We start from the raw sequence: 27,390 nt of genomic DNA on the forward strand, positions 1-27,390 counted from the left end.
TAAACGTGACAAACATCTGGAACAGAATCTCCATTTTCTCAGATCCTCAAACATGCCTCTGCCTTTCCACTCCCTTCAGTAATACTACTGTAAGTAACCGTGCTGCATCTAACTCCAACATCTCAAGAACGATGCGTTTAACCACATCAAATTAACCGACAGAGTTTGCAGCAAGTTAAACAGCTGATGAGAGCAGTGAAAATGAACAGATCTGGCTTGCAATCACTAACCGATTTCATATATTTCAAGCTTGGCAAAGGCCTTGTCTAGAAGTTTACTTTTGCCACAAACAACTACTGAAAGTGACTTAAATTTTGGTAAACCATACATTTGTTTGACTACTTATTCGGTTTGTCACACTGACGCGGATAAGAAATTAAAATTGTATCTGAAAAGGTAATGAAAATGAAAAAAAGACGAGAAAAAAAAATAATGCACGAGGGCGAGTGTTGGTTTGTTAGGACAAGAGTGGTTGGTAATAATGACGCAACGTGCACCATCTAATTTTATAAAAACAAGAACGTGACATGAACCGGGGGGGAACTAGTAAGTCAGCAAAACGCCAACTTCGAGAGAAACAGCACATGCAAGAAAATGTTATTGGCATTGCCTAACAAGTACACGTGGAAGGAAACTATTGGCTATGTAGACAAGTCTCCACCAAACTCTGTCGTGACCAAAAGTCAAAATCAGCAGATACATAAAACGAAGAGGAGAAAGTTACATCTACTTGAGAAACAGTCTTTGAGTTTTTATTTCAAGAATGGAGTTTAAGGAGTTAAAGGAAGCAATAGATCAAATAGAGCTCGTTGATGCTCACGCTCACAACATTGTCTCTCTCGACTCGTCCTTTCCCTTCATCCGAACTTTCTCAGAGGCCACAGGAGACGCGTTATCCTTCGCTTCTCATTCTCTCTCCTTCAAGGTATAAGATGATACCATGTCTCACATCTGTTTATCAAAGGTATACTTACAAGGACACACGTGATCTCTTTGTCTATATGAAACAGAGGAATCTGAGGGAAGTTGCTGAACTCTATGGCAGTGAAGTATCTCTGGAAGCTATTGAGAAACATCGTCAAACCCTGGGTTTGCACTCTCTCACTACCAAGTGTTTTGATGAAGCAAGAATCTCTGCTCTGCTCATTGATGATGGATTGAAGCTGGACAAGAAGCACGACACTGAATGGCACAGAAACTTTGTTCCATATGTTGGTCGAGTACTGCGTATTGAGACTCTTGCTGAGCAAATCCTCGAGGAAGAGAGTCCTCATGACTCTTCTTGGACTTTAGATTCTTTCACCAAAGCCTTTGTTGAAAGATTGAATTCATATCCTTTTTAATACACTTGTAATGAATGTGGCTACTTAGTGTGTTTTTTTTTGTATTTTTACCTTGACTGTGGATACGCTTGTTCCAGATATTGTTGCTTTGAAAACAATTGCTGCTTATCGTAGCGGTTTGGATATTGATACTCATGTGAGCAAAGAAGTTGCTGAGAGTGGCCTTCTTGAAGTCTTGCAAGGTAAGAATATGAAAATGGCAGGTTTGGTCTAGTAGTGTATGTCAATAGTCATCAAGATGTAAAATGATTGGTCCCTCTTCTTTATGCAGCTGAAAAGCCTGTCCGTATTGGAAACAAGGGCTTGATTGATTACATTCTTACTCTTAGTTTGGAGGTCGCCGAACGTTATGACTTGCCCTTGCAAATTCACACAGGGTATGCGAAATTTGGTTAATCTTTTGTCCTCTAATGATTCTAAGCTCTGAGCTTTTGAGAATGTGTTTTGTGTAATCACTATGCTCAGCAGTTTGTAGTAATGAATCTCTTCTTTCTTTTGTAATCAGTTTTGGTGACAAGGATTTGGATTTGAGGTTGTCAAATCCTCTTCACCTTAGAACCCTTCTTGAGGACAAAAGATTTGAAAAGTGTCGTATAGTTCTTCTTCATGCATCTTATCCATTCTCAAAGGAAGCATCATATCTGTCTTCTGTTTATCCTCAGGTGTTACTTCATCCACACTCCATTTCTTTATGCAATGCCGTTTGCTTATTCTTGATCTATCTTTTTTTGTTCCTTAAGGTATTCCTTGATTTCGGTTTGGCTGTTCCAAAGCTTAGTGTCCATGGTATGGTATCATCTGTTAAGGAACTTCTTCACTTAGCCCCAACAAAGAAGGTAAAATGCACCATGTTCACATAATCCTCATACCAAAAAGCTAACCATAAGAGATTTTTCAGGTGATGTTCAGTACTGATGGCTATGCAACTCCTGAGACCTACTATTTGGGTAAGTTCAAGTTGTTACCTCTTTTGTATTGTTTTCCAGTCTTGAACAAAGTTCTTATCTGTTTTGGTTTGTGCAGGTGCAAAGAAAGCACGAGAGGTCATCTTCTTAGTACTGCGTGATGCATGTGTCAGTGGTGATCTCTCGCTCATGGAAGCTATTGATGCAGCTAAAGACATTTTATCACGGAATGCAATTGCATTTTATAACATAGATGTAGACACAAGTTCTTCTATTCCACAAAGTAGAATATCTCCCAAGTCACAGATGGAGGAGCCTCATGTTCAAGAAGATAGTAGTTCGTTTGTACGTGTTATTTGGGTTGATACATCAGGACAACAAAGATGCCGTGTAAGTGTTTCTCACTTGACTTTTTCCCCTAATAACCACAGAAACTTGACAAGCGTTACGTTTCTTGCACAGGTTGTTCAAGCGCAGCGTTTTAACAGAAGTGTGAAGAAGAACGGTATTGGTTTGACTCATGCATCAATGGGGATGACTTCATTTTATGATGGACCAGCAGAAGAGTCTAAATTAACTGGTATAGGTGAGATTAGACTGGTTCCAGATCTATCAACCAAGCGGATCATACCATGGTACTTTGTACAGTTAGCTTAACATTTTTTTCCTTTCCACTTTATTACATTGATCATGTCATATTTAACACTACCATTAGGACAAAGCAAGAGAGCATGGTTTTAGCTGACATGCTCCTGAAGCCTGGTGAAGCATGGGACTACTGTCCAAGAGAGACCTTAAGAAGAGTCACAAATGTTCTTAAAGATGAATTTGATTTGGTAAGAAATTCTCCATATACACACTTCTACTCTCTCTCTGTGGATACTTTTATTGGCTTTTTAGTACCTTGAACTCCAAGTTTTCTTGCCTTTTTAGGTAATGAACGCTGGTTTTGAGAATGAGTTTTATCTCCTCAAGAATGTTGTGCGGTATGCGGTTATATAGTTCTTGAATCTTGGTTTCTTTGTTCAATCTAATCGGTTTCATAATAATCTCAACACTTGTCATACACAATATTTTTTGAAGGGAAGGGAAAGAAGAGTATGTGCCTTTTGAAGTTGGTCCTTACTGTTCTACATCCTCATACGATGCATCATCTCCGATTTTCCATGAAATTATACCAGCTCTTGAGTTCTTGAACATCGCAGTTGAACAGGTCACAAAAAAATCCCTTACAAAGATCAGACTTGTATCAAAACTACATCATGGTTCTTGACATGGTATATATTTCTTTATAGTTTCATGCTGAATCCGGGAAAGGTCAGTTTGAAGTATCTTTAGGTCACACCATCGCATTCCATGCTGCCGACAATTTGGTTTACACACGTGAAGTTATAAGATCGGTCGCAAGGAAACATGGGTTGCTCGCAACCTTTGTTCCAAAGTATGTCAGTTTCTTCTCCCATTGCATTAATTATAAGCTTTAACATTAGGATTTGGAATAAAAGAATGCGTGTGTATGTATGTGTGTTTATCAGGTATGATTTATGTGATATTGGTTCTGGATCACATGTGCATATAAGTCTTTGGAAAAACGGTGAAAATGTCTTCCCGGCTTCAGATAAATCATCTGCTCATGGAATGTCTTCCATTGGAGAAGAGTTCATGGCTGGAGTTTTGTTTCACCTTCCTTCAATATTTGCAGTTCTAGCTCCACTTCCAAACAGGTAACTAAAACCATAGGGTAATTAAATGTTTGGATTGTTACTAGAGTTAAATATTTGCTAAAATTTCAGCTATGACCGAATCCAACCTAATACATTTAGTGGAGCATTCCAATGCTGGGGCAAGGAGAACCGTGAGGCGGCTATAAGAACGGCTTCTCCACCAGGAGCTCCTGATGGTTTAGTTACTAACTTTGAGATAAAAGCTTGTGATGGCTCTACAAATCCTCACCTTAGTTTGGCCATTATTATGGCTGCCGGAATTGATGGTCTCCGGCGACACCTTCAACTTCCTGATCCTATAGGTAAAAACTTCTGATTAGTATGAAATGCCGTCTTACATTTGAAACCATCCTTCAAAATACATTTTCTCGTCCCTGTGGGTGAGTTATCAAGGAGATGTCACCATTTCTTTTGCATTTTTGTGTAATGAAACATCAGATTCAAACCCGGCAGATGTGGCTGCTACACTGAATAGACTTCCTGAAACGCTCTCAGAAGCTGTTGAAGCTCTGGAGAAAGATAAAGTCCTCCACGAGTTACTAGGACAAAATCTTATAGCTGCCATAACAGGAGTCCGCAAGGTACATTACTGTTCTTTAGTTCCAGGAATACATTTACAAATTACAATGGTACTAAAATGCAAAAGCTCTGATATGTTTTCTTCTATTTTTAACAGGCTGAGGTCCAGTATTATTCGAAGAACCCGGATGCATGTAAGCAACTCATTCACCGATACTAAGCGTTGGCTCTCTTGAGCCGTGGGATACTAGTAGTGATTGCTGGATCATTTGCTATTTTCGTTGTTGAGTTTATATGATAAATGCCTAGAGATTAATATCCTAATCTCTAGAACTTCTTCAATAATATCCAGATTTTCATATGCTAACAATGTGTATGCTTTTTCTAAAACACCCAAAAGTAAAAAAAAAAAGAAAAAAAAAGAAACACTAGGATACCATGACGATATAATGAAGAAGTGATGCAAAATCTAAATGATAAGCTCTGGATAACTACAAACTGATGATAAAAGATACAAACTATTACAAAAGTTGATAAAAGAAGATTACTTTACGTAATGTAGGCGTTTCAATGAATTCATGCCGTCGTTCGTGGAAAATAATGCAAGCAAGGACCTTTTTAGACATTATGATTGGTAACAATGATCTTATTGGACATGTTAGGAGGCAAAGTCTATACCAAATGTTGTTTCTTTTTTTTTTCTCCTCCAAAGATGCCGCCTAACATCACGTAATGTTACCCTACACTTAGCTCACATTAGTAAATCTAACATCAACTTTAATAATAATCTTACAATCACGCCCATTTAAACAATCCTAATTTTTCAAAGTCTTTCACGATGTATATTTAACAAACACACACTCATGTATAACTGTTGTGCGCGTGTGTGTCTACAAACGAAATAAAAGTTGCGCTTCATAGAAGTCGCATGTCGCCTACTTGATGAATGTTAGAGCACATTCGTATTGGTATTGAAATGTTCAATGTAAATAAGATCTAAATTTCCTATGTATACATAAAATTTTCAACAAGAAGATAGGTAAAGTGATATGTACACTTAAATGTCTTTGTGTTTAATATCATGCACGGAAATTATGGAATAATATGTTTCTGACAAGCTTGATGACACCAGCTAAACGAAACCATTTTTTCTGGTCAACAAGAAAACAACCAAGATTCATACTATATAGCTAATAGCTCGTGAGAATTTTATTGTAACGTCATGTCATTTCGGTAATGAAAACCTGACGAAGGGATTCAAACATCAAAGCCAACCGTTTGTTTTGTTAAATCTGTTGAAGCCTATGGATATACTCATACCATTTTTTTTTCATGTCTCTGTTTTAAGAGAAAGTGAAGACCGTTTCCTCGAGACAAGCAGATTCTCACTTCTCGAGACTATCAGTTCAAAACAACCTTCCCTCTCTCCTCTTTTTTTTTTCTGAACAAACTCTCTCTCCTCGTCCAAAGGAACAAAATAAAAATAAAAAAATACAAAAGCCAAGAAAAGCCACAATTACAAAAGCAAAACCACACTCTAAAAAGCCACTCACAGACACTGGTGAGTAAACAGAGAAGAGGAAGAAGAACCAGTCATGTCCCACTCAACAACTATCTTCTTCTCTCACCTTTAAGCCTTTAACTAAGAGTAAACCCTAAATCCTAAAAATCTCCAAAACCCTAAAGTCAGTTTTGTTGTTTTACAATGATGCTTCAAAGAAGCTGCATTGTACTCTTCTTCTCTCTTTCTCTGTTCGTTCCATACATGAGTTTAGCCATGCTCAACAAAACTCTTCTTCTCTTACCGCATCCCGACCCAGAACTAGTCGCTCATGATGTTCATAGGTACATCTGAGTTTTACATTTGGAAAGCTTCTCTCGTGTGTTCTTGTGAATCTTGAATTTCTCTGTTTCTATAGTCTGTCTTTTACTTCTCATTTTCCGGTTTAACCGTACCGACTGTAATTATCCGGTTTAATTGTTTAACAGGAGAGTCAATGCCTCTCTGTCGAGACGTCAAGCTATGGACACGACGGACCAAACCGGTTCAAACCCGTGCTTCACTGGAAATCCAATCGACGACTGTTGGAAATGCGACCCGAACTGGCCCAATAACCGACAAGGGCTAGCTGATTGCGGAATCGGGTTCGGACAGTACGCATTGGGAGGCAAAGGCGGTCGGTTTTACTTCGTCACTGATTCTTCCGACGACGATGCTGTCGAGCCTAAACCGGGCACTCTCAGGTACCTTTTTGTTAGCCGGCTAAACCGGGAATGTCAGAAAGTCATGTAACAAATAGACAACAATGTCTTGGTTTTTAGTATATCATCTTTAGATTTTAATACTCGTTTGTTAACAACACAATACTCTTTATTTTAAACATGTCACTATTATTTAAAACCCTGAACCCTACATATACACTTTCAGAATTAAATTAAAATCCTCTGTGAAATAAAATTCTGTCTAGGCTCCATTTATTTATCCATTCCACAATAACTTGTTTGCTCGATGTTTAACATCATTTATTCACATGCACCACACCAATCTATTACGTACCCGACTTTTTTAACACCACTATATAAGGAAATTTTCAAATAAGCCCTCCATTTAGTAGGAAACTCCCAGTGGCCCTAAAATAAGACAAGTGTATTTGGGGACCTCCCAGGACCCCTGATCTGAAATTTAGGAGATTTAAAATATTTTAAAAAATTTTAGTAAATTTTTTTTAATAGAATTTAAAGATTTATGACTATATATATAAAAAAATTTCCAAAATTTTTGGGAGCTAAAAACAACGTTTCACAGGCCTGTGCCCATACGGCCATACGTGAGACCTCCACAACTTGGAATTATTTGGTAAATCTTTATCAATGTCAAAGAAAACGGGTTTACAATGTGTAAAAACTTAAAATGAACCGTGAAAACTTATCTATGGCTTTTTGAAGTATTATTATTTTCTTGGCCAATGAAGTGTTCTGCTTTTGAAGCATTTGTAACTTTAAACCTTTTCTGTTTTGGTGTCAGATACGGAGTGATACAAGTAGAGCCATTGTGGATAGTGTTCCCAAGCAACATGATGATAAAATTAAAGCAAGAGTTAATATTCAATAGTTACAAGACTCTTGATGGAAGAGGGGCTAATGTTCATATTGTTGGTGGTGGCTGCATCACTCTTCAATATGTCTCCAATGTTATCATTCACAACATTCATATCCACCATTGCTACCAGTCCGGTAATTTTTAATTACTCCTATTACAGCCAATAATTGTTTTAACTCTTTTTATTTTCTTCCTAAAGATAATTATTACCCTGGCCAAAATATTTTAGTAGGTAAATGAACCGTGTACATTTTTTGGTGTACATATTTTTTCTTCTCATTCATTGATGTTTTCACACTCAAGAAAATAGACATGTTTTGAATTTGATTACCAGCATTTATTGAATACGCATAAAAGGATTGTTAAAAAGAAGTAAATAACGTTCGTCCATCTTGAAGTGAAATGTATTTGACTTATTGGTTATTCATAAAAGTATTCTGTAATTGTCTGTGCATGCTTTCACTAGGTAATACTAACGTGCGGTCAAGTCCAACGCATTATGGATTCAGAACTAAATCGGACGGTGATGGTATCTCCATCTTCGGATCAAAGGACATATGGATCGACCATTGTTCTCTCTCAAGATGTAAAGATGGTCTGATAGATGCTGTGATGGGATCTACCGGGATTACAATATCGAACAACTTCTTCTCACACCACAATGAAGTCATGCTGCTTGGTCACAGCGACCACTACGAGCCAGACAGTGGCATGCAGGTAAACTAAATAGTCCATAAACATTTTTATAATGACTAATCAATTTTACTTTATATATTTTAAAATGTGATATATGTTTCTGTGATTTCTTTTCAGGTAACCATTGCTTTCAATCACTTTGGAGAGAAATTGATTCAAAGGATGCCAAGGTGTAGACGTGGATACATTCATGTGGTTAACAATGATTTTACTCAATGGGAAATGTATGCGATTGGCGGTAGCGGTAACCCGACAATTAATAGTCAGGGTAACCGCTTTACCGCCCCATCCAACCCGTTTGCCAAAGAGGTAACTAAACACACTTCACTCAAAATATTGGTCAGACCATTTTAGGTAATCTGATAATTAGAAACAACAAAAAGATTATTATTATATGTTAGTATAATAGATAGTATGCGTGATAACACTATTCAACATCAAGAAACAAAAACAATATTGTGTAGGTGACTAAAAGAGTTGAAACGCCGGACGGTGAGTGGAAAGGGTGGAACTGGCGATCTGAGGGAGATATTTTGGTTAATGGAGCCTTCTTCGTGGCGTCTGGAGAAGGTGCAGAAATGAGGTACGAGAAGGCGTATAGCATCGAGCCTAAATCGGCCTCGTTCATCGACCAAATCACATTTCATTCAGGCGTTCTTGGAGTTGGCGGCAGGTTTGGATTCTACATTTTACCATACAAATCAATCACTCTTAGCCAACTTTTCCTTTTGACAAATATACAATGCTTTTTAACAAAGAAAAAACACTTTGATTCTTTATTTATTACCAGTACACCATATAAATCGTATTATATCTATGTCTCTGTACTCTTTTGTGTATGTTATTTTGTTTTCTACTACTTTTGCCTTTAACTTTATCCTTTTTCTTTTGTCTAATTTCACAATCACGCTCATTAACCCTGAAAAGCCAAATGGAGCTAACTGAGGTTGTGTGGTTGTTCAGGAACAACAATCTGGGGATGTGGACTACTACTGGATCCGAAGGCAATGGCGGTTTAGATTCTTATAATGACTATACGGATGAAATGTCTGGCACCGGTTCAACTAACCGGTTATCTTTTTCGGTTATAGTTTTAGCTTTCATGCTCAATTTGTTATCATATTTGGTCATTTTCATTTCTTCACCCCAAATGTTTTCTTTCCAACCCAAATGTTTATGATGGTGTAACATGAATTTACTTATTTAATCAAGGAACAAGAAAAAGATCGTTTCCAAAACACATTCTTGTTTTATTTGACCTCATAGCTCTTTTTAATGGAATTAGTTATTTTTTACGTAAATACCACGTGTGTCAGTGTGTCCCGTCATATTTTGCATACATGTAAACCCTGACTTTGTAGTATTCCTGTGAAAATACATCCTATATTTATTTACATAACTAACAAGATTTATTTACTATCTTCTTCCTTTTGTGTGTTTCATAATTTTATACAAGAGGGCGTTTCATACATGCATCTACACTTCATATTGTAATTTGCTATAGTGAACATTTTTTACCTTTTTTCCCTAAATAATTATAATTGTTAACATTTATAGCAAATCATTCGGCACAGAAGTACAATAAATAACTAATTTAGTTCAGATTAAAGATAGAGCTCATAAAGATATCAACCAAGAATGTTGACCAAAAAGAACTAGTAGTTTTTCATCCATTCTTCTCGTGTGTTTGCTGATGTGTATAACATGTCCTGATCACACACATCAGGGCTATATTTATTTTATTTATATATTTATTTTATTTATTTATTCATTTAGTTTGTTATGATGGGAATGTGTATTACCTTCTTTGTTTTTGTTATTTAGTGAAAATTGTATCCTGTGAATACTAACAATATTAGATTCGACTTTGACATAATTTACTGAGTACAGTAGATTCTATGATTAATTTGAACTTTCAAGTTACCATTCAAATTTCATTTTGAAGAATGATTAAATTGAGTTCAATTGTACCCAACTGACGCGTCGCAAGGTTGGACATTATGTTCACTATAGTTTTATAGAATTCAATCATATGACACGTCATGACAAGAGATGTAACAATTGTAAGTTGTAACTTTAGAAGACGTTTCATCATATATTCAAGAAACAAACTATTAAACTATGACCATAGAGAGCATGAGAACTCTTCGAAGTCCAAAATCTCTTGAAACCACCAAGAACCAACGTTGATATTAATATTGTTGTCAGTACTACTGCTGCTATGGTCTTCAAAGATATTTGCGTCACTTTTGGATATCCAATCTATAATTCGGTTTTCATATGGTGAATTCATAACACCGAAGCGCTCTGTTTCGCAAATAACACCATTGGTTTCTTTATCACTCTCCATGTTTTTCTGCTTATATTCCTTCACAGTTTCATCAAAGCCATGTTCTCGAGTCTTCGTCCTTGTCCACATGATCTCAGTTTCCTTATACTTGTGCAACAATTCTTCACCTTTATTTCCTCTCCAGTCAATGATCTTATCTGCAAGAAAACACATCACTAATGCTGATCTAAATTTAACATATATATATTCAACGATGAAAGATTGATATAAGTGTGTGTGTATATATATATATCTACCATAGTTTTGAGCTTCCACTTTCTTTCTTAAATGAGTCCTCCAGTAGTTCTTAATCTGGTTATCAGTCCTACCGGGTAATCTTCTTGCAATCTTTGACCACCTATTGATATACAATATTTAGTCCAAACTGAAAATACAATCGTTGAAGTAAAATCTTCAAGCTTTATGTGTGTTTTGTTGTCTCTTACTTGTTGCCCCAGAGAGCATGGAGCTGAAAGATGATAATTTCTTCTTCTTGGCTCATTGGTCCACACTTCAGACTCGGATTCAGATAGTTAATCCACCTTAGCCTGCAACTCTTACCACTCCTCTTCAAGCCTAAATATGATCAAAACAAACAAACAAATTAAACATATGCTTAGTATATATGGAAACTTTCTATTTTGGGAAAGCAACACAAGAAATGTTTCAAAGTGTACCGGAAACTCTAGCTAAAGAATCCCAACGACGTTCTCCCAAAAGGGTAACGAACTTTACTAGCCGTTCATCTTCTTCTTCGAGCCATGGGCCTCTACGGAGTGCTTCTTCCTTCTTACAATCCATTTTCTTTATTTTTGGGTTACTTAACTATATTTTTTCTAAACTGTAATTTGAATTGGAAGCGTACTTTGTCTATGCTTAAATAGTAAAGTCACGAGTTTGCCTAAATTGGGAAATGTCCAATGCAAGCTGACGAACACAAATAGTTTAGTGCATGGCCGGCTCAATAATATCATGGAGTTTAAAAAAAAATAATTAGAATCTTTAAACTAATATTTATTTAAAATTTATGAGAAAGATAAAAATATTTTCATGTATTATTTTAGTCCTTTCTTTATACTTTTCTAAAACTATAAATATTTCAAAAAATTATTTGAATTAATCTTTAACTATTAAGAAGTAGGGGGCATATATATGATTGGAGCTTGGGTGATCACACCACTTTCCCTCTATTTAAGCCGGCTCTGGTTTAGTTGATAATAACATCATGCATCAGTTAGGTTCTTGTTTTTTTTTTCCTTCTTGATCATCTTTAAGTTATAGATTAATTTGGATTAGGTTCTAAATATCTCTTCGTTTTAAAAAATCATCATCAAGTTGTGATTTTTCTTTAACCTTTTTCAGGGTTTATGGCTTACGCCATCTTAAAACTTCAATTAGTTTATTCAAGAATCCAACAGGAAATTCAGTTTATTAGGGGTTTAAAAACGAAGATGAAGTATTTTAAGCGGTTCAGATAAGAAGGATAAAACAAGATCTTTATGTATCTTCTCTCCACCCATTTCATAAGTGTAAGCCAACGAAGCATTCTTTCGTTTGATTAACTAAACACTAAACTAAAATCGACGCATAATATGGCGGCCAAAGATAAAGATCTAGGAGTGCACACTAAGTACCAAAAATCTAACCGATGTGTTAGAACATCTCTGGTAGTTGACTTCATTTTTATCTTTAAAAATTTAGTTCCAAAGAAGAAACAGATCCAGAATGTGAAGCTTTGTCATAGAAAAAAAAAGTTGAATCACAACTTTCATCTTTGAAAAAACAAAAACTTTCTAAATACTACAAAAGCAGTTAAAAGAACAAATATAACTAAAACCGATGTGTTAGAACATCTCTAATGGTTGACTTCATTTTTATTTTCAAATGTTTAGTTTCTTAAAAATGAATTAGAATGAAGGATTAAACCCGGATCTATTAAAGACACGTACCTAATCCCCGGATGGGAGGTGCAGCCCACGACAGGCTCTCTCCCGGATTTTCATACGGACGTATCCGCAGCCGTGGTGAACAGAACAATGTGACTTAGTTTCTGCAGCAGGAGGATCGAACCCAAAATGTGTTTGCATCCAAAGCCCGTCCACTACCACTGGACCACAAGGCCCGCTCAAAAATTAGAATGAAGGAACATTTACTCTGTTTGCTTCATTTTCTTTTTATATAAAGAATATTCCAAGTATCTAACATATTTTATTCAAATATTTTGTTATAACAATAATCTAACATAATTATTATTTCATATACATTAAATATTATCATTTAATAAAAACGCCATTTACATATATATTTATTCTATAAATGATCAACAAAATAAAATTGAATTTAAAAATGAGCTTATTTATCTTTGGTTCTTATTAATCAAGTTAACAGTTTTTATAAATGAATATATGCATGCTTTTCTATACAAACATCTAAATAAATAAAAATAATAGTTGAAACTTTGAAACTAATTTGATAATATTACCACATATAATTTATTTTGGCAAAAAATAAACATAAGTAAAAGTTGACGATCAAATTACAATTAAAAAAGTTTTCTTTAAGAAAATAAATATATGAATAGTGTATGAATAGTATATTTTCGAATTTGAAGCAACATTGTTCATTGTTTCATTTTGAAAAAAAGAAATGAACTAGGGTTAGAACAAAACTTACTTTAAAACTAAACAAAAAGTAAATAAATGGAATACAATTGAAAATGATCTTACAAAACTTATAAGTAGCAAATTTGAGCAATTAAAATTGTTCAATAGAGCTATGATGGTAATTAAACATGAAATTAACAAACAAAACCTACATATATTCCCAATGTATTTGAAAAATCAATTACTGTTTACACTTTAATAATGTATCTTAGTTTGTAACTAAAATATTATACCCATAGTTGTTATTTGAACCGGTAAAGCCTTCTATCCTAAAGGTAAACATACCTAATCCAATGAAATTATGAGATTCAATAGATAACTTTTTAAATACAAAATAATAATAATTAAAATATAGAGAAAAATGTAAAATACAAATGATATAATTTATTTGGAAACAAATAAAAATTTAAATTAACAAAAAAATTATAAATAACAATATTTATTTAATTTTCGTAAAAAAACTTAAACAATCTACATAGGGAGTAGGTCTGGGCATTCGGGGTCCCAATCGGGTTTCGGTTTTATCCAATCGGGTTTCGGTTTTTTGGATTTATAAAAATCAGCCCCATTCGGATTATATGAAAGTTCGGTTCGGGACCGGTTCGGGTTCTATCGGGTTCGGGTCGGGGTTAGTAAATCTTCAAAGAACCGGTACAATCCAATATACTTTCGGGTTCGGGTCCCATTTGGTTTTTCGGTTTAAAAGTACTTGATTTTTACCTATTTTATAACCAAAACATTAGTAAAATCGGTTCTTCAGTTTTAAAATACCTGATTTGTACCTATTTTGTAACCAAAATTTAAGTAAAATCGATTCAAAAATAAGGAACATCAACCGTGATAATTCAAAATCAAACGAAAAGTAAACATATTTACTGATAAAAAGAAACCAAATAAATAAAAGCATAAAATGAAAACCAAGTTCTCATGAAATGAGAAACATTGTTTAACGAAAACAAAATCAAAATCAAAATCAAAATACTTCAAGATTCAATGGCCATCTTTAACCATCAACCTTCATGTAATAGATAAGTACTTTTGATGTTCAATATTTCTTAGTGTATTTTAGATACATATTAGGAATTGAGATCATGTTTGGTACAAGATCTTTTCGAGGTTTTGAATGTTTCGGGTTCTATCGGATATCCATTTAGATTCTGGTTCGGTTCGGATAATACCCATAACCCGAAATACCACAAAACAAGACCCATTCGGTATTTACGTCGGGTTCGGATCGGTTCGGATTCATTTTTATCGGATCGAATTCGGTTCGGATTTTCGGGTTCGGTTTATTTGCCCAGCCCTAAGAGGGAGTATTCTATTTGGATAAGCTTGGTTAAAATCGGTTAAGGGTCAAATTGATCGGTTTGGGTTTGGCTAGTGGTAAGTAGACTTGTGTGGTTCGAGTAGGTTCTGTCGGCAAAAGGATATCAACATTGGCAATTGAATTCCGAAACCAAAAAAAAAAAAAAAATGAAAAAACAAGAATCGAATGGAGCAAATCCTGATTTCGAATCCAACTCGAACCGTAATATCAATTTCAAAACCGCATCAAACGACCAAAGTCTTTTGACGATTCTTGACGACATCAAATCTTCCAAGTCTCCTGTAATGACAGGCTACATTTCATAAACCTTAAAAGTCAAGCTGGTTCTAGTAACTAATCTTCTAGTTTTTGTTTTGTGATTTGCAGGCTGTTATTAACTATGGAGCTTCGTGGTATATGACCTTGTTCTGTTTTTTTTTTTTTGTCTGTACGAAAGACAGCATGTTATGTTTACAAACTGTTCGACGTAATGCTTCAATGAGAGTGTTTTTTTTTCAGGTGTGGAGTTTGTAGCCAGATTTTTCCTGCGTTCGAAGAGCTTAGCAACAGTTTTAAAGGGATGAAGTTTGTTTACGCAGACATCGACGAATGCCCTGAAACCACTCGCCACATCCGCTACACGCCAACGTTTCAGTTTTACAGAAACGGAGAAAAAGTCGACGAGATGTTTGGAACTGGTGAAGAGAGGCTCCGTGATCGTCTTTGGCTTCACTCCTGAAAATCATCATGTGTTTATGAAATCTGCAACACTTTTGTAAACAGTATTTTATCATTTCACTTCGGAAAATCATTTTCAGGCATAACATATTCTCTTGTTACATAATCAAAAACTGAATTCAAAGAGAAAAAAGTTGAGAATGAACTGATTTTTCTGTTAACTTGGGTCCAGTTCTAGGCCAGCCCAAGTACCTGTATCTACTCTCGTGGTCGGTTAACGTGGGAAGGAGTCCAAGAATGGAATATCTATATTATTAAATTAGGAACATGCCCAATTGATAATAGTTGAGTCCAATTTATAATTTAAATAATACATTCCTTTTTAATATAACTACAAAGAAAATAAAATGTAACCACCACTTTATTTGCTAAATAATTGGCGGCCACCACCATAAAATGTAACCACGACTTTTTTAAATAAAAAATATGAATAGGTAATAATATATAACGTCAGTTTTTCGATTTGTTACCTAATAATATGGACCATATAAAATCTAATTTCTGGAATACAGATTAGATCTATAGTAACGTCAGTTTTTTTTTTTGTAACTTCCATCCTATATTCTCGGTACAAACACATATATTACAGACAGTTTTTGTTTTCGAAAAAAATATATTACCTACAGTTATATATATCAACAAATATTCCTTCTTTTTGGGTTTATATCAAATGTGGTTTGATCCTAAACTTTTTTTATTTAATCATCACTCCATGGATTTAAGTGGAATGAATTTTGAGTATTGAATAATTTTACATGGACATCTAATAATAACATTATATGAAATCAAATCATGAAAATTTAGTGAAAATATATAATTTTATCTATTTAATTGCTAAACAAAATTATAACTATACTTTCTTATTTTTTTAAAAAAAATAACAATTAACCACTATTTAGGAATAAAGTTCAAAATTAATGAATGAAATGGCGATGACATAATTGTATAGTTATAACTCTTCCACCAGGTTGTGTTCTTTGTCCTAATGCTGTGGAATCTCATTCCCATCTGTTCTTTGAGTGTTCCTATGCTACTGTCATTTGGAATCGATTTTGTGGCAGGTACTTGGCGGTTCCACCTACATCTGTAGCGGCGGTGACTGATCTATGCCGACAGCTGCAAGGGCCCCATGCGTCTCGAGCTGTTGCGGTGCTGAAGCTTTTGAATCAAGTTATTATCTACAACCTTTGGCGTGAACGAAATGCCCGTATCTTCAGAGATGTTTCTATGACTCAAGAGACGTTCTTCAAGGTTGTGGATCGTAGTATGCGGGATAGGTTGCTCTCTCTTCCGTCTAGGACTGCAGCTTCACCCTCCCTCCTCGAATTGTACTTCTGCTTCGTTTTCCCTTATAGTTAATTCTTTCCAATCCCTCTAGGATGCTTCTTGTCAGCCCTCTCTCTCTTTTATTCTCTCCTTGCTGTTTGTTGTAATAAGTTGTGTTTTTTCACAACATTGTAAAACTCAGAAAATGGTTATAAATCTTAACATTTAGACCAAAAAAAAAATTCAATACATCAAAACCTCTTACTAATAATTTTTTTAAAAAAATGTTATACACAAACATATAAATTAAAATTTTGAACATATAAGAAAAAAATGCAGAAAATGTAACATATTTTCATAAAAACAAAAAAATAGAAACCAACATTATACCCACACTTGAAGCACGGATTAAGATCTAAAATAGATAAATATGATTACAAAAAATAGGTATATGTGTATATAATTACAAAAAAACGAATGTATGCCGGCGGATCAACCTTTAAATTACTATTATTTTATAACATATATTTTTATTGATTACATAAAAACACAAATATAATTACAAAAAAACACAAATGTGAAAATTAAATTTTTTATAAAAAATTAAAAAAAAATATTTCCGCCCTTTGAAGGACGGATCAAAATCTAGTTGAGTTTAAAGCACCATTTTATTTAATTAAATAAATATTTTAGATTTCACTCATAAATATGATTTCCATGTATTTTTGATGAAAGTTTTTTTTTTTTTTGAAAAAAGTTTGATGAGAGTTCTTTCCTTTTCTGAACTGGTTTGAATAATTTTATAAATATAAGTTTCGTCCTTTTACAGACAATATGAATTTAAAGAACAAATGAATTGTTTGATTATGATACAAACCAAAATCTAGAACAATTAGGATAAGTGAAAAATAAAAGAAAAACTTTTCTTTGATGCCAAGAAACGTGTTTGTATATAAAAGACACACGTGGCTGTACATATCCGCAAAAGAGACCGAACCGATCACTTCACGAAAGTATTCACAGCTGTTTGAAAGATAGTTTCTTATTCTCTTTGCGAAGCTCTGTTCTTCTACTTGAAAACTAGCCATGGCGAATCAACCCGAATCATCTGATCCGTAAGTAGCTGCGGATTGCAAAGTAGCTAGGTTTTGTTTGTGAAGCTCTGTTCTTGTTTCGATTTTCTTATGTGTTTGTTTTTCCTTAATATTTCAGGAAGGGAGCGAAGAGGGACTTTAGCACCGCGATTTTGGAGAAGAAGAAGGCGGTGAATCGTTTGGTTGTGGATGAGGCAATCAACGATGACAACTCCGTCGTGTCTCTACACCCTGACACCATGGAGAAGCTACAGCTCTTTCGTGGAGATACCGTCTTACTCAAGGTTTTTGTTGTGAAGTGAAAAGCACGATTTTTTTTTTCAAAAACATGATTTAGGCAAATACTTATTTTAGAGTTAATATATCAATTATATAAATTAATAATTTTGCAACCATTTAGACTAGTATTTATACTTGTATTTTATACATCCCGTCAAAATACGATATTCTTTTTCCACCAGTGTATTAAAAATGGTGTATCTTTATAATGGAGTTGAATTTTTTTCTAAACCTAATTCATTTTAAAGTCAAAAAAGGATATTATATTGGACAACAAATAAGTTCATTATTTTATTTAAAATGAAAAAATGAAATGACTCTTTGAAAATGCTCTATGCGTGGATATATATATATATATATATGTATAGGCTTTCATACTAAAATGTATTTACTTCAAGTAAATGCAAAATATGCAAAATATGAGTTTTCACCCATAAGTTTGAAAAGAGTGCAACAAATAGAAAGTGAGAGGACACCCTAGAAAAAGATTCATGGTTCCCTCGGCCACAACAACCTCGTTTGCCTTTTCCTCTAACATTAGTCCGTTTCATATTTTGAATTTTTTGAGTTGTCTAATCAGTTTTCCTCCTCTAATTATGTTATAACTAGAAGTCTCTCCAAGCTCATCTAAACCATCATTTTTCCCATATGTTAGCGGGGAGCCCCGTTCCATATGGAATTGCTGGAGGTTGTGGGTGATTGGAGAGTGATGGAGATTTAATTCCCTAATCAACAGTTTGACTTTTATTGCTTATGCTTTTCTTCTTCTTTTGGTTCCTTCGCTGAATCCAAGGGTCTTGTGAAAATGTATTCAACTGTGTGTGTATTGACATCTTCGTTTTATTTCTCTTTGGTGTTTGGTGTTGATGCAGGGAAAAAAGAGGAAGGATACTGTGTGTATTGCTTTAGCTGATGATACATGTGATGAACCAAAGATTAGGATGAACAAAGTTGTTAGGTCAAACCTGAGGGTTAGGCTCGGAGATGTAATCTCTATCCATCAGTGCCCTGATGTCAAGTATGGGAAGCGTGTTCACATCTTACCCTTAGATGATACCATTGAAGGGATTACTGGAAATATATTTGATGCCTACCTTAAACGTGAGTGTTTTAGATGTTTCGGCTTATATGTCTCTTATTGCTCTTAACATATTGGTTTCTTGCCTCTTGCCAGCTTATTTCCTGGAGGCATACCGCCCGGTGAGGAAGGGTGATCTTTTCCTAGTTAGAGGAGGGATGAGAAGTGTTGAGTTTAAGGTTATTGAGACCGATCCTGATGAGTACTGTGTGGTGGCTCCAGACACAGAGATATTCTGTGAGGGTGAACCGATAAAGAGAGAGGATGAGGAAAGGTTAGATGAAGTTGGTTACGATGATGTTGGTGGTGTTAGGAAACAAATGGCTCAGATTAGAGAACTTGTTGAGCTCCCTTTGAGGCATCCACAGCTCTTCAAGTCCATCGGTGTTAAGCCTCCTAAAGGAATCTTGCTCTATGGCCCTCCTGGTTCTGGCAAGACACTGATTGCTCGTGCTGTTGCTAATGAGACCGGTGCGTTTTTCTTCTGTATCAATGGTCCGGAGATCATGTCTAAGCTAGCTGGTGAGAGTGAAAGCAACCTTAGGAAAGCGTTTGAGGAGGGTGAGAAGAATGCACCTTCGATCATTTTCATTGATGAGCTTGATTCCATCGCTCCAAAACGAGAGAAGACGCATGGAGAGGTTGAGAGAAGGATTGTCTCACAGCTCTTGACGCTTATGGATGGGCTTAAATCAAGAGCTCATGTCATTGTTATGGGAGCTACCAACCGTCCTAACAGCATTGACCCGGCTTTGAGAAGGTTTGGAAGATTTGACAGGGAGATAGATATTGGTGTTCCCGATGAGATTGGTCGTCTTGAAGTTCTCAGGATTCACACCAAGAACATGAAGCTCGCAGAAGATGTAATGTTCTGTTATTTATATATAATCTTCATTTCTTCTGCCTTGTTAGACCTTACATGATTTGCTATTAAACAGGTTGATTTGGAAAGAGTATCTAAAGACACACATGGGTATGTTGGTGCCGACCTTGCAGCATTATGCACTGAAGGTGCTCTCCAATGCATCAGGGAGAAGATGGATGTGATTGACCTAGAAGATGAGGAGATAGATGCTGAGATTCTCAACTCTATGGCTGTGACTAATGAGCATTTCCAGACAGCTCTTGGTAATAGCAATCCTTCTGCTCTACGTGAGACGGTGAGTTCAATGTTTAGTTATTTTGGTTCAAGGTTTCTCATGTCTATTTGGTACTTCCTATCATTTTAAATATGACACTACATTTTTTTTTTTTTGTCTTTTGGAATTTGGAATAACCAATAGATTTCATTTTAATCATTTTCATTCAATTATTTACACACTTTTAAATAAGAGTATTAGTATATTTTGTAATTTTCTTAATATCTTATCAAACTGTTATTTTCTCCTTCATCCAGGTCGTTGAGGTGCCAAATGTTTCTTGGGAAGACATTGGTGGTCTTGAGAATGTCAAGAGGGAACTACAAGAGGTAAGTACTTTCAACATTCAATATCATTTTCAAATATTCGCATGTGAATAATAATGATATTGGACTAATCAAATTCATATTTTGTTATGTTTTAGACTGTTCAATATCCAGTGGAGCATCCTGAGAAGTTTGAGAAGTTTGGTATGTCACCGTCTAAAGGAGTCCTGTTCTACGGTCCTCCTGGTTGTGGAAAGACCCTTTTGGCCAAGGCCATCGCCAACGAGTGTCAAGCCAACTTCATCAGTATCAAAGGCCCCGAGCTACTCACAATGTGGTTCGGAGAGAGTGAGGCCAATGTGAGAGAGATATTCGACAAAGCACGCCAGTCAGCTCCTTGTGTTCTTTTCTTTGATGAGCTAGACTCCATCGCCACTCAGAGAGGGAGCAGCGTTGGAGACGCTGGTGGTGCAGCAGACAGAGTATTGAACCAGCTTCTTACGGAGATGGATGGTATGTCTGCTAAGAAGACTGTCTTCATTATTGGAGCAACAAACAGACCAGATATCATCGACCCTGCGCTTCTTCGTCCTGGTCGTCTTGATCAGCTCATCTACATTCCTCTTCCTGATGAGGAGTCTCGTTACCAGATCTTCAAGTCTTGCTTGAGGAAGTCTCCAGTGGCTAAGGATGTTGACTTAAGGGCTCTTGCCAAGTACACACAAGGGTTCAGCGGTGCAGACATCACAGAGATTTGTCAGCGTGCTTGCAAGTACGCCATCAGAGAGAACATCGAGAAGGTGTCTGAATCTTGACTCTCTTTGTTTTCTTTTCTTTTATCGGTGAGACTTATGATGTTTTTTTATTTGTTTGTGTAGGATATTGAGAAGGAGAGGAAGAAAGCAGAGACACCAGAAGCAATGGAAGAGGACGAGGAGGAGATCGCAGAGATCAAAGCTAGTCATTTTGAAGAATCAATGAAGTTTGCGAGGAGATCAGTGAGTGATGCAGACATACGCAAGTATCAGGCTTTTGCTCAGACTCTCCAGCAGTCACGTGGGATTGGGAGTGAGTTCAGGTTCCCTGACGCGACAGGGACTGGAGGTGCAGCCGCCATGGCTGGTGGAGCTGACCCGTTTGCTACTACGGGAGGAGCAGCCGAGGACGATGATCTCTATAGTTAAATAAATATGATCAAGAGTCTTTTTTCTCTGTACTTTGTTCCCTAGAAAATCTTTAACTTGTCTCTGTCATGTTTTTATTTAGTGTTTTTGTATGTATAATGAATTTATTATATGGATGTATGATGAAATAAATCGTACTGAAATGGAATCCTAAAGTTGAAAGACTATGCATTAACCTGATACGTACTTATAAAATCCTCGCTCCAATCAATCCATAAACTCGCTCCATATAATAGATTCATTACACCTACAAAAATAACATGACAAAAACAAAAAGATTTTGAAATGGCTTTATTGTTTATGAGCCCATATTGTATATTTGGTTCGGTCTTTATGCATGGATTCGTTGTCGAGGCCTGTAGTATGTATTCAGATTTTCGGTGAAATGGACAAAAGAGGATTAGAATCTTTTTGTTTTGTCGTGGGTAATTTTGATAAGTAAAAAAGAGCAGGTTTTACCTTGAGCCCGCCAGGTTCTGTCAGGCTGGACCATTTTCTTATTGTGTCAATCAATAAAAAATGAATTTGGACCAGCCTAGCTCATTTAGCAGGCAACGGGAATTTGTTGTCATCTCTAAGCTATATAGCCTGGTCCATTTAGCAGAAGATATAACAAAAATTTGTGCTTATACCCTCAATTTTTCACATGATTGAGTGAGACTTTGGACTCTTTTGATTATTCTAGTTATGAATCTAGTAGTGTTCATGATGAATCTTTTAGAATTTTGTATGCATACAATGAGGTTAACCTTCAATTGCTCTATTTGTGGAAACTGAGAAAAGATTATGATTCGATACTTCTTTTTGTCGTTCTTCATTATTATATCATCACTTATTATAGTTTTTTGGTAAAACACTTATTATAGTTTTTATAGGAATTCATAATTAGTACGTATAGCTTCATAACAACTTAATAAAAAATTATAACACATTCCAAATATTCATCAGAAAAGTGGCGTGGGCGTGTAAATTAACCACTGTCTTTCTTGTCTTTGTAGAATAAAAGATTGAATGGTCATTCGACAACACAAATGCTAATTTAAATGTAGTATAGAAAACACTAGAGCCATGCATTGTTCTAAACCCTCTAATGGTCTTAATTAACACTATTGCCATAGTATTTAGCATTGTGTATCCATGCTTTGCCGTGTCCGCTTAAGATCTCTCGACTGACTGAGCCATTTATTAAAGTTTTTTTCTTGAATTCTGTTAGAGCCAAGTGTCACCCCGCTCCAAACCCGATCTGAGATCTTAATCTGAGCAGAAATTGGTCCAAAACAAGTATCAGCAAAGCCCAAGAATGAACCATAGGCCCACATAGGTCTAAGCCCACCTTGGACTAAAAAATATTACATAACGAGTTCGGAGAGTCAAACCAAAACGTGAAAATTTTAAACGCATTAAAAACCACCATAAAGACACTTGATTCACGCCGGAGACCAAGCCGCTGTTGCGATACACTTTCAAGGACCCACAAAAGAAGAATGACAAGTTAAGGAAAGGGGATCTAATTCTCTTCATAGCTAAGCTATAGTCTCAATGCATTCATACTCTCTTGTTCTTAAATACTCTTTATATTCATTGTTTACTCTTAATCTTATCATCAATAAAACAAGCATTTTTCATAGTTGATCATTAGCTCAGATTTTTTCTTTAGATAATCCAATTTCTGGGTGAATTTTATGATTCAACAAACTCCACCATAAACAAACCATTCAAACTCGAGCCAAGTGACCAAGTGGCTCACCCTCAGAATTTACATACAATAACATCGATCTTGGAACTGTAGCAAGTTAACATCCTCAGACCATATTGTTCCATCACCAGTGTGCCATTATACATGGGACAAACGACACCTATCTATTCAACCAAAGTAGTCAGCCATAATAGATAAGTACTTAACTAAGAGAAGTGTAGCTCATCTCTAGGTAATTCGTTTATAAATTTAAAAAAAATTACAGTCCTAAGTTCCTAACATATATCTCTAGTTAATTCGTACGAATCAAGTTAGCTAGCATGCTCTGATTGACATATTGGTTTTGACCGGGAACATGGTAATTAAGAACTATTTAGCTGGTTTACTAGATTCTAATGACCGCATCCATGCTATCTAAGAACATCTTCGATCCTATTCATTTTTTTTTTGTTTTAGAAGAAAAATAACAAAAGTAACGAGAAAGGACCGCACGAGTATCTATGCACACCTTTTCAATCCTGCCATTTGACAAAATTATATTGCCGCAGCCCGCTAGGATCCGGTTCTCTACGCATGTACTACTTATATTCACGATCCACATATTGACATCATACGCTCAAATACTAAATAATCAGATTAATTTTCCAGAGTATCCGACAATTATCCATCGCTAATAGTCCAAAAAATATCCGTCGCTAATTAGTCTAATTGACTTTAATGTTTCGAAATAATTTTTTTCTTGAAAAAAATGTTAAGAATTAATAATCTATTTTCGCTCATCGCTTGCGGCGTGTCGGAAACGATCAAGAATTAGAACAAAAGCATGCACGTGATGTTGGGTTCGTTTAGGTTGTTAGCTTATTTTTGGCTTTGGATCCTTTTCACATTTTATACAGTCAATTGTTTTTTTTTGCTTAAGCAATCATAATTGTTGCTATAGTTTATTAGTGTTGGGTCGTATTTTCGTTAAAGTAGTGGTAACAGTGACTACATGCTTTTAACCAAAACAAAATCAATAAACCAAGAACAGTGGACTACATAATGTAGTCTACATTGGTAGTGAAATTTTCTATGTATTTAAGATCCCATTATCAATTCTTCAGTACTATATATTTTGGGGATTGGGAGTGAAAATACTGATATGTACCCTTTAGGCCTTTACATTTTGCATAAGATATGTTTTACAATGAAACATTTCAATCACCGTTCAGTAAAGGATATGATTTGACACAACTTATTTCATACTATTATATTCACGTGTTTCCTGGATGGTGCGTGTCCTGAATTCCACAACCTATTATTCCTTCGCTTTTCCTTTATTATATGCATTGAGGAATAAATTATGAACGCGTGAAAAAAACTATAAAGATAGATTTTCAAAACGTTATATTAAATCATTTGGAAAAAAAAAATGAAAAAACCTACATGATTAACCTACTACATGATCAAACATCTGACCCCTCCCTACACCGACAAAATAGAGCATTGTTTCGATTTGTATTATTTGTGTGAATTTGACTCGACTCACATGGACTCTCTAAGGCCATAGTCTTTGTCTTTTTTTTTTTCTTTCTGAAACACTGCCATAGTCTTTGTCATAATTAATTTCTCTCTTCTTCACCTTTAGATTTATTTTCCTTTTTGGGGTCTCTCTGGCATTGTTTTTGTAATAGAACTTTTCTCTCTAGCATTGTTACACTGTGTTATATATTTCATCATTGTATATTCAACGTGATTGAACTTCTTTTCTCTGAAAACGAGACTATTGTGCATTGATTTTGTAATATAGACTACCAACTACTGTTGATACGAAGTTGTTTTTTTCTTCCTTTTTGGCTATTTCATAATTAAACATTTTGTAAATCACACATGGTGATCTAGTGATAAGTGGAATTTTGAAAGCTAAGTGTTTCGGGTTCAAAGCAACTACACGACTCTAAACGGATATGAATCATGTTTTAGATCTCATTTAAATATCCATAAGTGGGTTTCACCTCTCTTTCGAGGAGCAGTCTGAGCTCTTACGTAAGTCTAAGATATCCTCAAGATCTTTTTTTTTTGAAGATGAAATCTTAGTGAGTAAGGCTCAAGTCAGGGCCTTAATATCTATGATGTTTTTATAAACCTGCATAAGGTATATATTATATTGATCTACTCAAAAGTAAAACTGGAAGAACAAAGTATTTCATCACAAACATAAGTGTTCTTTTAAGTTCACTGATTGTGCTATAAAGACAAGCTTTTGTGTCCCTTTATTCATATATTATGATTCATGAATCATGACAATATAATGAGCATTCGGAGGCTCAATGCATGGTCTGAGTATATCTAAAATACAGTGATTAAATTTTCGTATACACTATTGCAAGTAAAGTACAGATTTTTGAGGGCCAAAGCGTTAGAGAAAAAAAGAGAGCAAATAATTAGTTACTTGAACAACAACTAAGAACTTTTTCAGAAGCTACCATTCAAAGTCAACCCAAAGACATAAGTCGCAAATTTATAAAGCATTTCTATGAATGCATTACATTAATTCATCATGTTATATATAACTTAAATACCAACCCTAGTCCAAATGTACTAGAAGAAAAATGAAAATGGCAACCACCAAAGAAGATACAATTAAAGAAAGACAAGAAGAAAAAATGCATAAAGTAAAAACCTAAATCGAAACACGGTATCGGTCGCAGTCACGCTCACGCCCGCAGACTAACATGGCGATACAATGGGCAATGATGTAAAACTTGCCTCTCTGATTCTTCATCATGTGGCTACACTTCTTTCTGAAAGACGTGCACGGCTCGCATATCCCACTCGTGCTGTTCTCATCCTTCATTACTTTAGTTCCTCTTACTTGGTTATCTAAACAATACAAGGAAGAAATTGTATTCAATGTAGTTTCTGTTCCAGAAAAAAAATGTAGTAAAGATGTGAAGCGAGAGAGAAAGAGGGAGCTTTAAGTCAATATATGGAGGGAACAAAGCCAATGCATTAGAAAGAGGGGTTACCGGCTCTGGTACGATAAATGATTGCTAGTAACATGTTCTTTCTTTTCTTCTAGAAATACATATATTATGGATTATGGATAATTGGTTGGACTGTAGTAGGTTAATTATAAAATTATTCATTCCGCACAATCAATACAAACTATAAGATACATATTTGTCTCACTCGAATTTTAATTTTGTCTCTAGTTAGTTTAGCTTTCTTCAAGTCTGATAGAGATAGAGATTTTTTTTTTCAGAAAAAAAAGTTTGATATAGATTTTACATAACAGTAGCTATCATGATATTGCAATATTATGCATTTTACAAAGTAATAACTAAAATGTCGTATGCGTTTTTTGGTTTCCGTTCTACCGGTGAAGTAGGTAACTTTTAGTGGGAAGATTACTAGATTACGTTTAAGGACTTGATTACGTATTCCATTAAGGTTTATTTTTAAGGTTAAGAATATACACATGGAGAGATAATTAATTAATCAATCTTTCAAACTTCACGAAAAAGAGAATTAAATACTAATCATGTTGGTCCAAAATCTAAAATATGAATTGCCAAATGTCGATATCGACCGACAATACTTTAGTTTCCCTTTTAACATTTTTTTTGCGAAAAAGAACTTTCATTGAAAATTTTGATAGTACTATCAAAAACTGGTTTTGAATTAGAAAAACATATTAAATTCATAACTATTAAACATACTAGTTTGAGTTTCTTTAAAATCAATGAGTGAACTGAACGGTAACATTTCTGACTATATTTTCCTCCAGAAAATACATTTTTGAATATATATTTAATAAAGACTTATTTAAAAGTTTGAGCTGTAAACATATATAACAGTAAAACCTCTATAAATTAACAATGTTGAAACTTTTAAATTTTATTAATTTATAGAGATATTAATTTACAAAAAAGTTCTTATTTAGATTTTTTTGTTGACATACTTTTTTATTTAGATTTATTATTTTAAAATATATTTATTCTAAGATAAGAAAAATATTTGATTTTAGTGTATAGACATTAATTGTTATTTTTTAAAATTTGACATTTATGCTAATTTTATTAT

At 34.9% G+C, this 27,390-nt stretch overlaps 6 protein-coding genes and 1 long non-coding RNA gene across 8 annotated transcripts; 4 read left to right on the forward strand and 3 right to left on the reverse strand.

The window, feature by feature from the left end:
- Positions 1–103: 103 nt before the first annotated feature.
- On the forward strand, positions 104–4,883 carry LOC103850281 (protein fluG). Of its 2 annotated transcripts, XM_009127002.2 has the most exons (17): positions 104–925; positions 1,011–1,330; positions 1,410–1,525; positions 1,615–1,720; positions 1,849–2,005; positions 2,084–2,179; positions 2,242–2,290; positions 2,367–2,638; positions 2,711–2,883; positions 2,964–3,084; positions 3,182–3,234; positions 3,332–3,461; positions 3,544–3,689; positions 3,784–3,972; positions 4,042–4,274; positions 4,411–4,553; positions 4,649–4,883. In XM_009127002.2, the coding sequence occupies exons 1-17, from the start codon at positions 764–766 to the stop codon at positions 4,709–4,711; spliced, it is 2,529 nt and encodes an 842-aa protein (XP_009125250.1). In that variant the 5' UTR covers positions 104–763; the 3' UTR covers positions 4,712–4,883. The 2 variants fall into 2 exon arrangements, with proteins under 2 accessions (XP_009125250.1, XP_033131657.1); XM_033275766.1 differs by having other exon boundaries at positions 1,849–2,179.
- A 297-nt stretch (positions 4,884–5,180) lies between these two features.
- Positions 5,181–12,381, forward strand: LOC103850282 (probable pectate lyase 12). Its single transcript, XM_009127003.3, has 7 exons — positions 5,181–6,336; positions 6,481–6,735; positions 7,517–7,725; positions 8,058–8,308; positions 8,405–8,596; positions 8,752–8,960; positions 9,251–12,381. The coding sequence occupies exons 1-7, from the start codon at positions 6,197–6,199 to the stop codon at positions 9,465–9,467; spliced, it is 1,473 nt and encodes a 490-aa protein (XP_009125251.1). The 5' UTR covers positions 5,181–6,196; the 3' UTR covers positions 9,468–12,381.
- LOC103850283 (transcription factor MYB27-like) lies at positions 10,407–11,417 on the reverse strand. The gene is made up of 4 exons (XM_009127005.2): positions 11,294–11,417; positions 11,063–11,192; positions 10,874–10,974; positions 10,407–10,774 (listed from the first exon to the last, which is right to left on the reverse strand). The coding sequence occupies exons 1-4, from the start codon at positions 11,415–11,417 to the stop codon at positions 10,407–10,409; spliced, it is 723 nt and encodes a 240-aa protein (XP_009125253.1).
- A 2,137-nt stretch (positions 12,382–14,518) lies between the features above and the next one.
- On the forward strand, positions 14,519–15,468 carry LOC103850284 (thioredoxin-like 3-3). The gene is made up of 3 exons (XM_009127006.3): positions 14,519–14,887; positions 14,973–14,998; positions 15,105–15,468. Exons 1-3 carry the CDS (start codon positions 14,753–14,755, stop codon positions 15,322–15,324), a joined length of 381 nt encoding a protein of 126 aa, XP_009125254.1. The 5' UTR covers positions 14,519–14,752; the 3' UTR covers positions 15,325–15,468.
- Positions 14,991–17,314, reverse strand: LOC117126694. The gene is made up of 2 exons (XR_004449436.1): positions 16,821–17,314; positions 14,991–16,278 (listed from the first exon to the last, which is right to left on the reverse strand). It is a non-coding gene; the product is annotated as an uncharacterized LOC117126694 (long non-coding RNA).
- Positions 17,315–17,551: 237 nt separating this feature from the next.
- On the forward strand, positions 17,552–21,796 carry LOC103829916 (cell division control protein 48 homolog D). Its single transcript, XM_009105600.3, has 8 exons — positions 17,552–17,704; positions 17,802–17,967; positions 18,835–19,063; positions 19,137–19,903; positions 19,979–20,200; positions 20,437–20,508; positions 20,604–21,245; positions 21,324–21,796. Exons 1-8 carry the CDS (start codon positions 17,676–17,678, stop codon positions 21,627–21,629), a joined length of 2,433 nt encoding a protein of 810 aa, XP_009103848.1. The 5' UTR covers positions 17,552–17,675; the 3' UTR covers positions 21,630–21,796.
- A 1,410-nt stretch (positions 21,797–23,206) lies between these two features.
- On the reverse strand, positions 23,207–27,381 carry LOC103829917. Its single transcript, XM_033275522.1, has one exon. The coding sequence runs from the start codon at positions 26,159–26,161 to the stop codon at positions 25,988–25,990; it is 174 nt and encodes a 57-aa protein (XP_033131413.1). The 5' UTR covers positions 26,162–27,381; the 3' UTR covers positions 23,207–25,987.
- Positions 27,382–27,390: the final 9 nt, after the last annotated feature.

This window comes from Brassica rapa, chromosome A07 (assembly GCF_000309985.2).
Source record: "Brassica rapa cultivar Chiifu-401-42 chromosome A07, CAAS_Brap_v3.01, whole genome shotgun sequence".
Taxonomy (NCBI): Eukaryota; Viridiplantae; Streptophyta; class Magnoliopsida; order Brassicales; family Brassicaceae; genus Brassica; species Brassica rapa.

What these genes read in the sequence shown, in the direction of transcription:
- LOC103850281 (XM_033275766.1), top strand. Translation starts at nt 764, where the DNA reads ATGGAGTTTAAGGAGTTAAAGGAAGCAATAGATCAAATAGAGCTCGTT. An exon ending in TCCTGAGACCTACTATTTGG is followed by an intron (nt 2,291 to 2,366) that starts GTAAGTTCAAGT and finishes TGGTTTGTGCAG; the next exon opens with GTGCAAAGAAAGCACGAGAG. An exon ending in TTAAAGATGAATTTGATTTG is followed by an intron (nt 3,085 to 3,181) that starts GTAAGAAATTCT and finishes TTGCCTTTTTAG; the next exon opens with GTAATGAACGCTGGTTTTGA.
- LOC103850282 (XM_009127003.3), top strand. Translation starts at nt 6,197, where the DNA reads ATGATGCTTCAAAGAAGCTGCATTGTACTCTTCTTCTCTCTTTCTCTG. An exon ending in CCACCATTGCTACCAGTCCG is followed by an intron (nt 7,726 to 8,057) that starts GTAATTTTTAAT and finishes TGCTTTCACTAG; the next exon opens with GTAATACTAACGTGCGGTCA. An exon ending in GTTCTTGGAGTTGGCGGCAG is followed by an intron (nt 8,961 to 9,250) that starts GTTTGGATTCTA and finishes GTGGTTGTTCAG; the next exon opens with GAACAACAATCTGGGGATGT.
- LOC103850283 (XM_009127005.2), bottom strand. Translation starts at nt 11,417, where the DNA reads ATGGATTGTAAGAAGGAAGAAGCACTCCGTAGAGGCCCATGGCTCGAA. An exon ending in CATGCTCTCTGGGGCAACAA is followed by an intron (nt 10,975 to 11,062) that starts GTAAGAGACAAC and finishes GTATATCAATAG; the next exon opens with GTGGTCAAAGATTGCAAGAA. An exon ending in AGTGGAAGCTCAAAACTATG is followed by an intron (nt 10,775 to 10,873) that starts GTAGATATATAT and finishes GTTTTCTTGCAG; the next exon opens with ATAAGATCATTGACTGGAGA.
- LOC103850284 (XM_009127006.3), top strand. Translation starts at nt 14,753, where the DNA reads ATGAAAAAACAAGAATCGAATGGAGCAAATCCTGATTTCGAATCCAAC. An exon ending in TCAAATCTTCCAAGTCTCCT is followed by an intron (nt 14,888 to 14,972) that starts GTAATGACAGGC and finishes TGTGATTTGCAG; the next exon opens with GCTGTTATTAACTATGGAGC. An exon ending in ATTAACTATGGAGCTTCGTG is followed by an intron (nt 14,999 to 15,104) that starts GTATATGACCTT and finishes TTTTTTTTTCAG; the next exon opens with GTGTGGAGTTTGTAGCCAGA.
- LOC103829916 (XM_009105600.3), top strand. Translation starts at nt 17,676, where the DNA reads ATGGCGAATCAACCCGAATCATCTGATCC. An exon ending in ATTTGATGCCTACCTTAAAC is followed by an intron (nt 19,064 to 19,136) that starts GTGAGTGTTTTA and finishes GCCTCTTGCCAG; the next exon opens with CTTATTTCCTGGAGGCATAC. An exon ending in TCAAGAGGGAACTACAAGAG is followed by an intron (nt 20,509 to 20,603) that starts GTAAGTACTTTC and finishes GTTATGTTTTAG; the next exon opens with ACTGTTCAATATCCAGTGGA.
- LOC103829917 (XM_033275522.1), bottom strand. Translation starts at nt 26,161, where the DNA reads ATGAAGGATGAGAACAGCACGAGTGGGATATGCGAGCCGTGCACGTCT.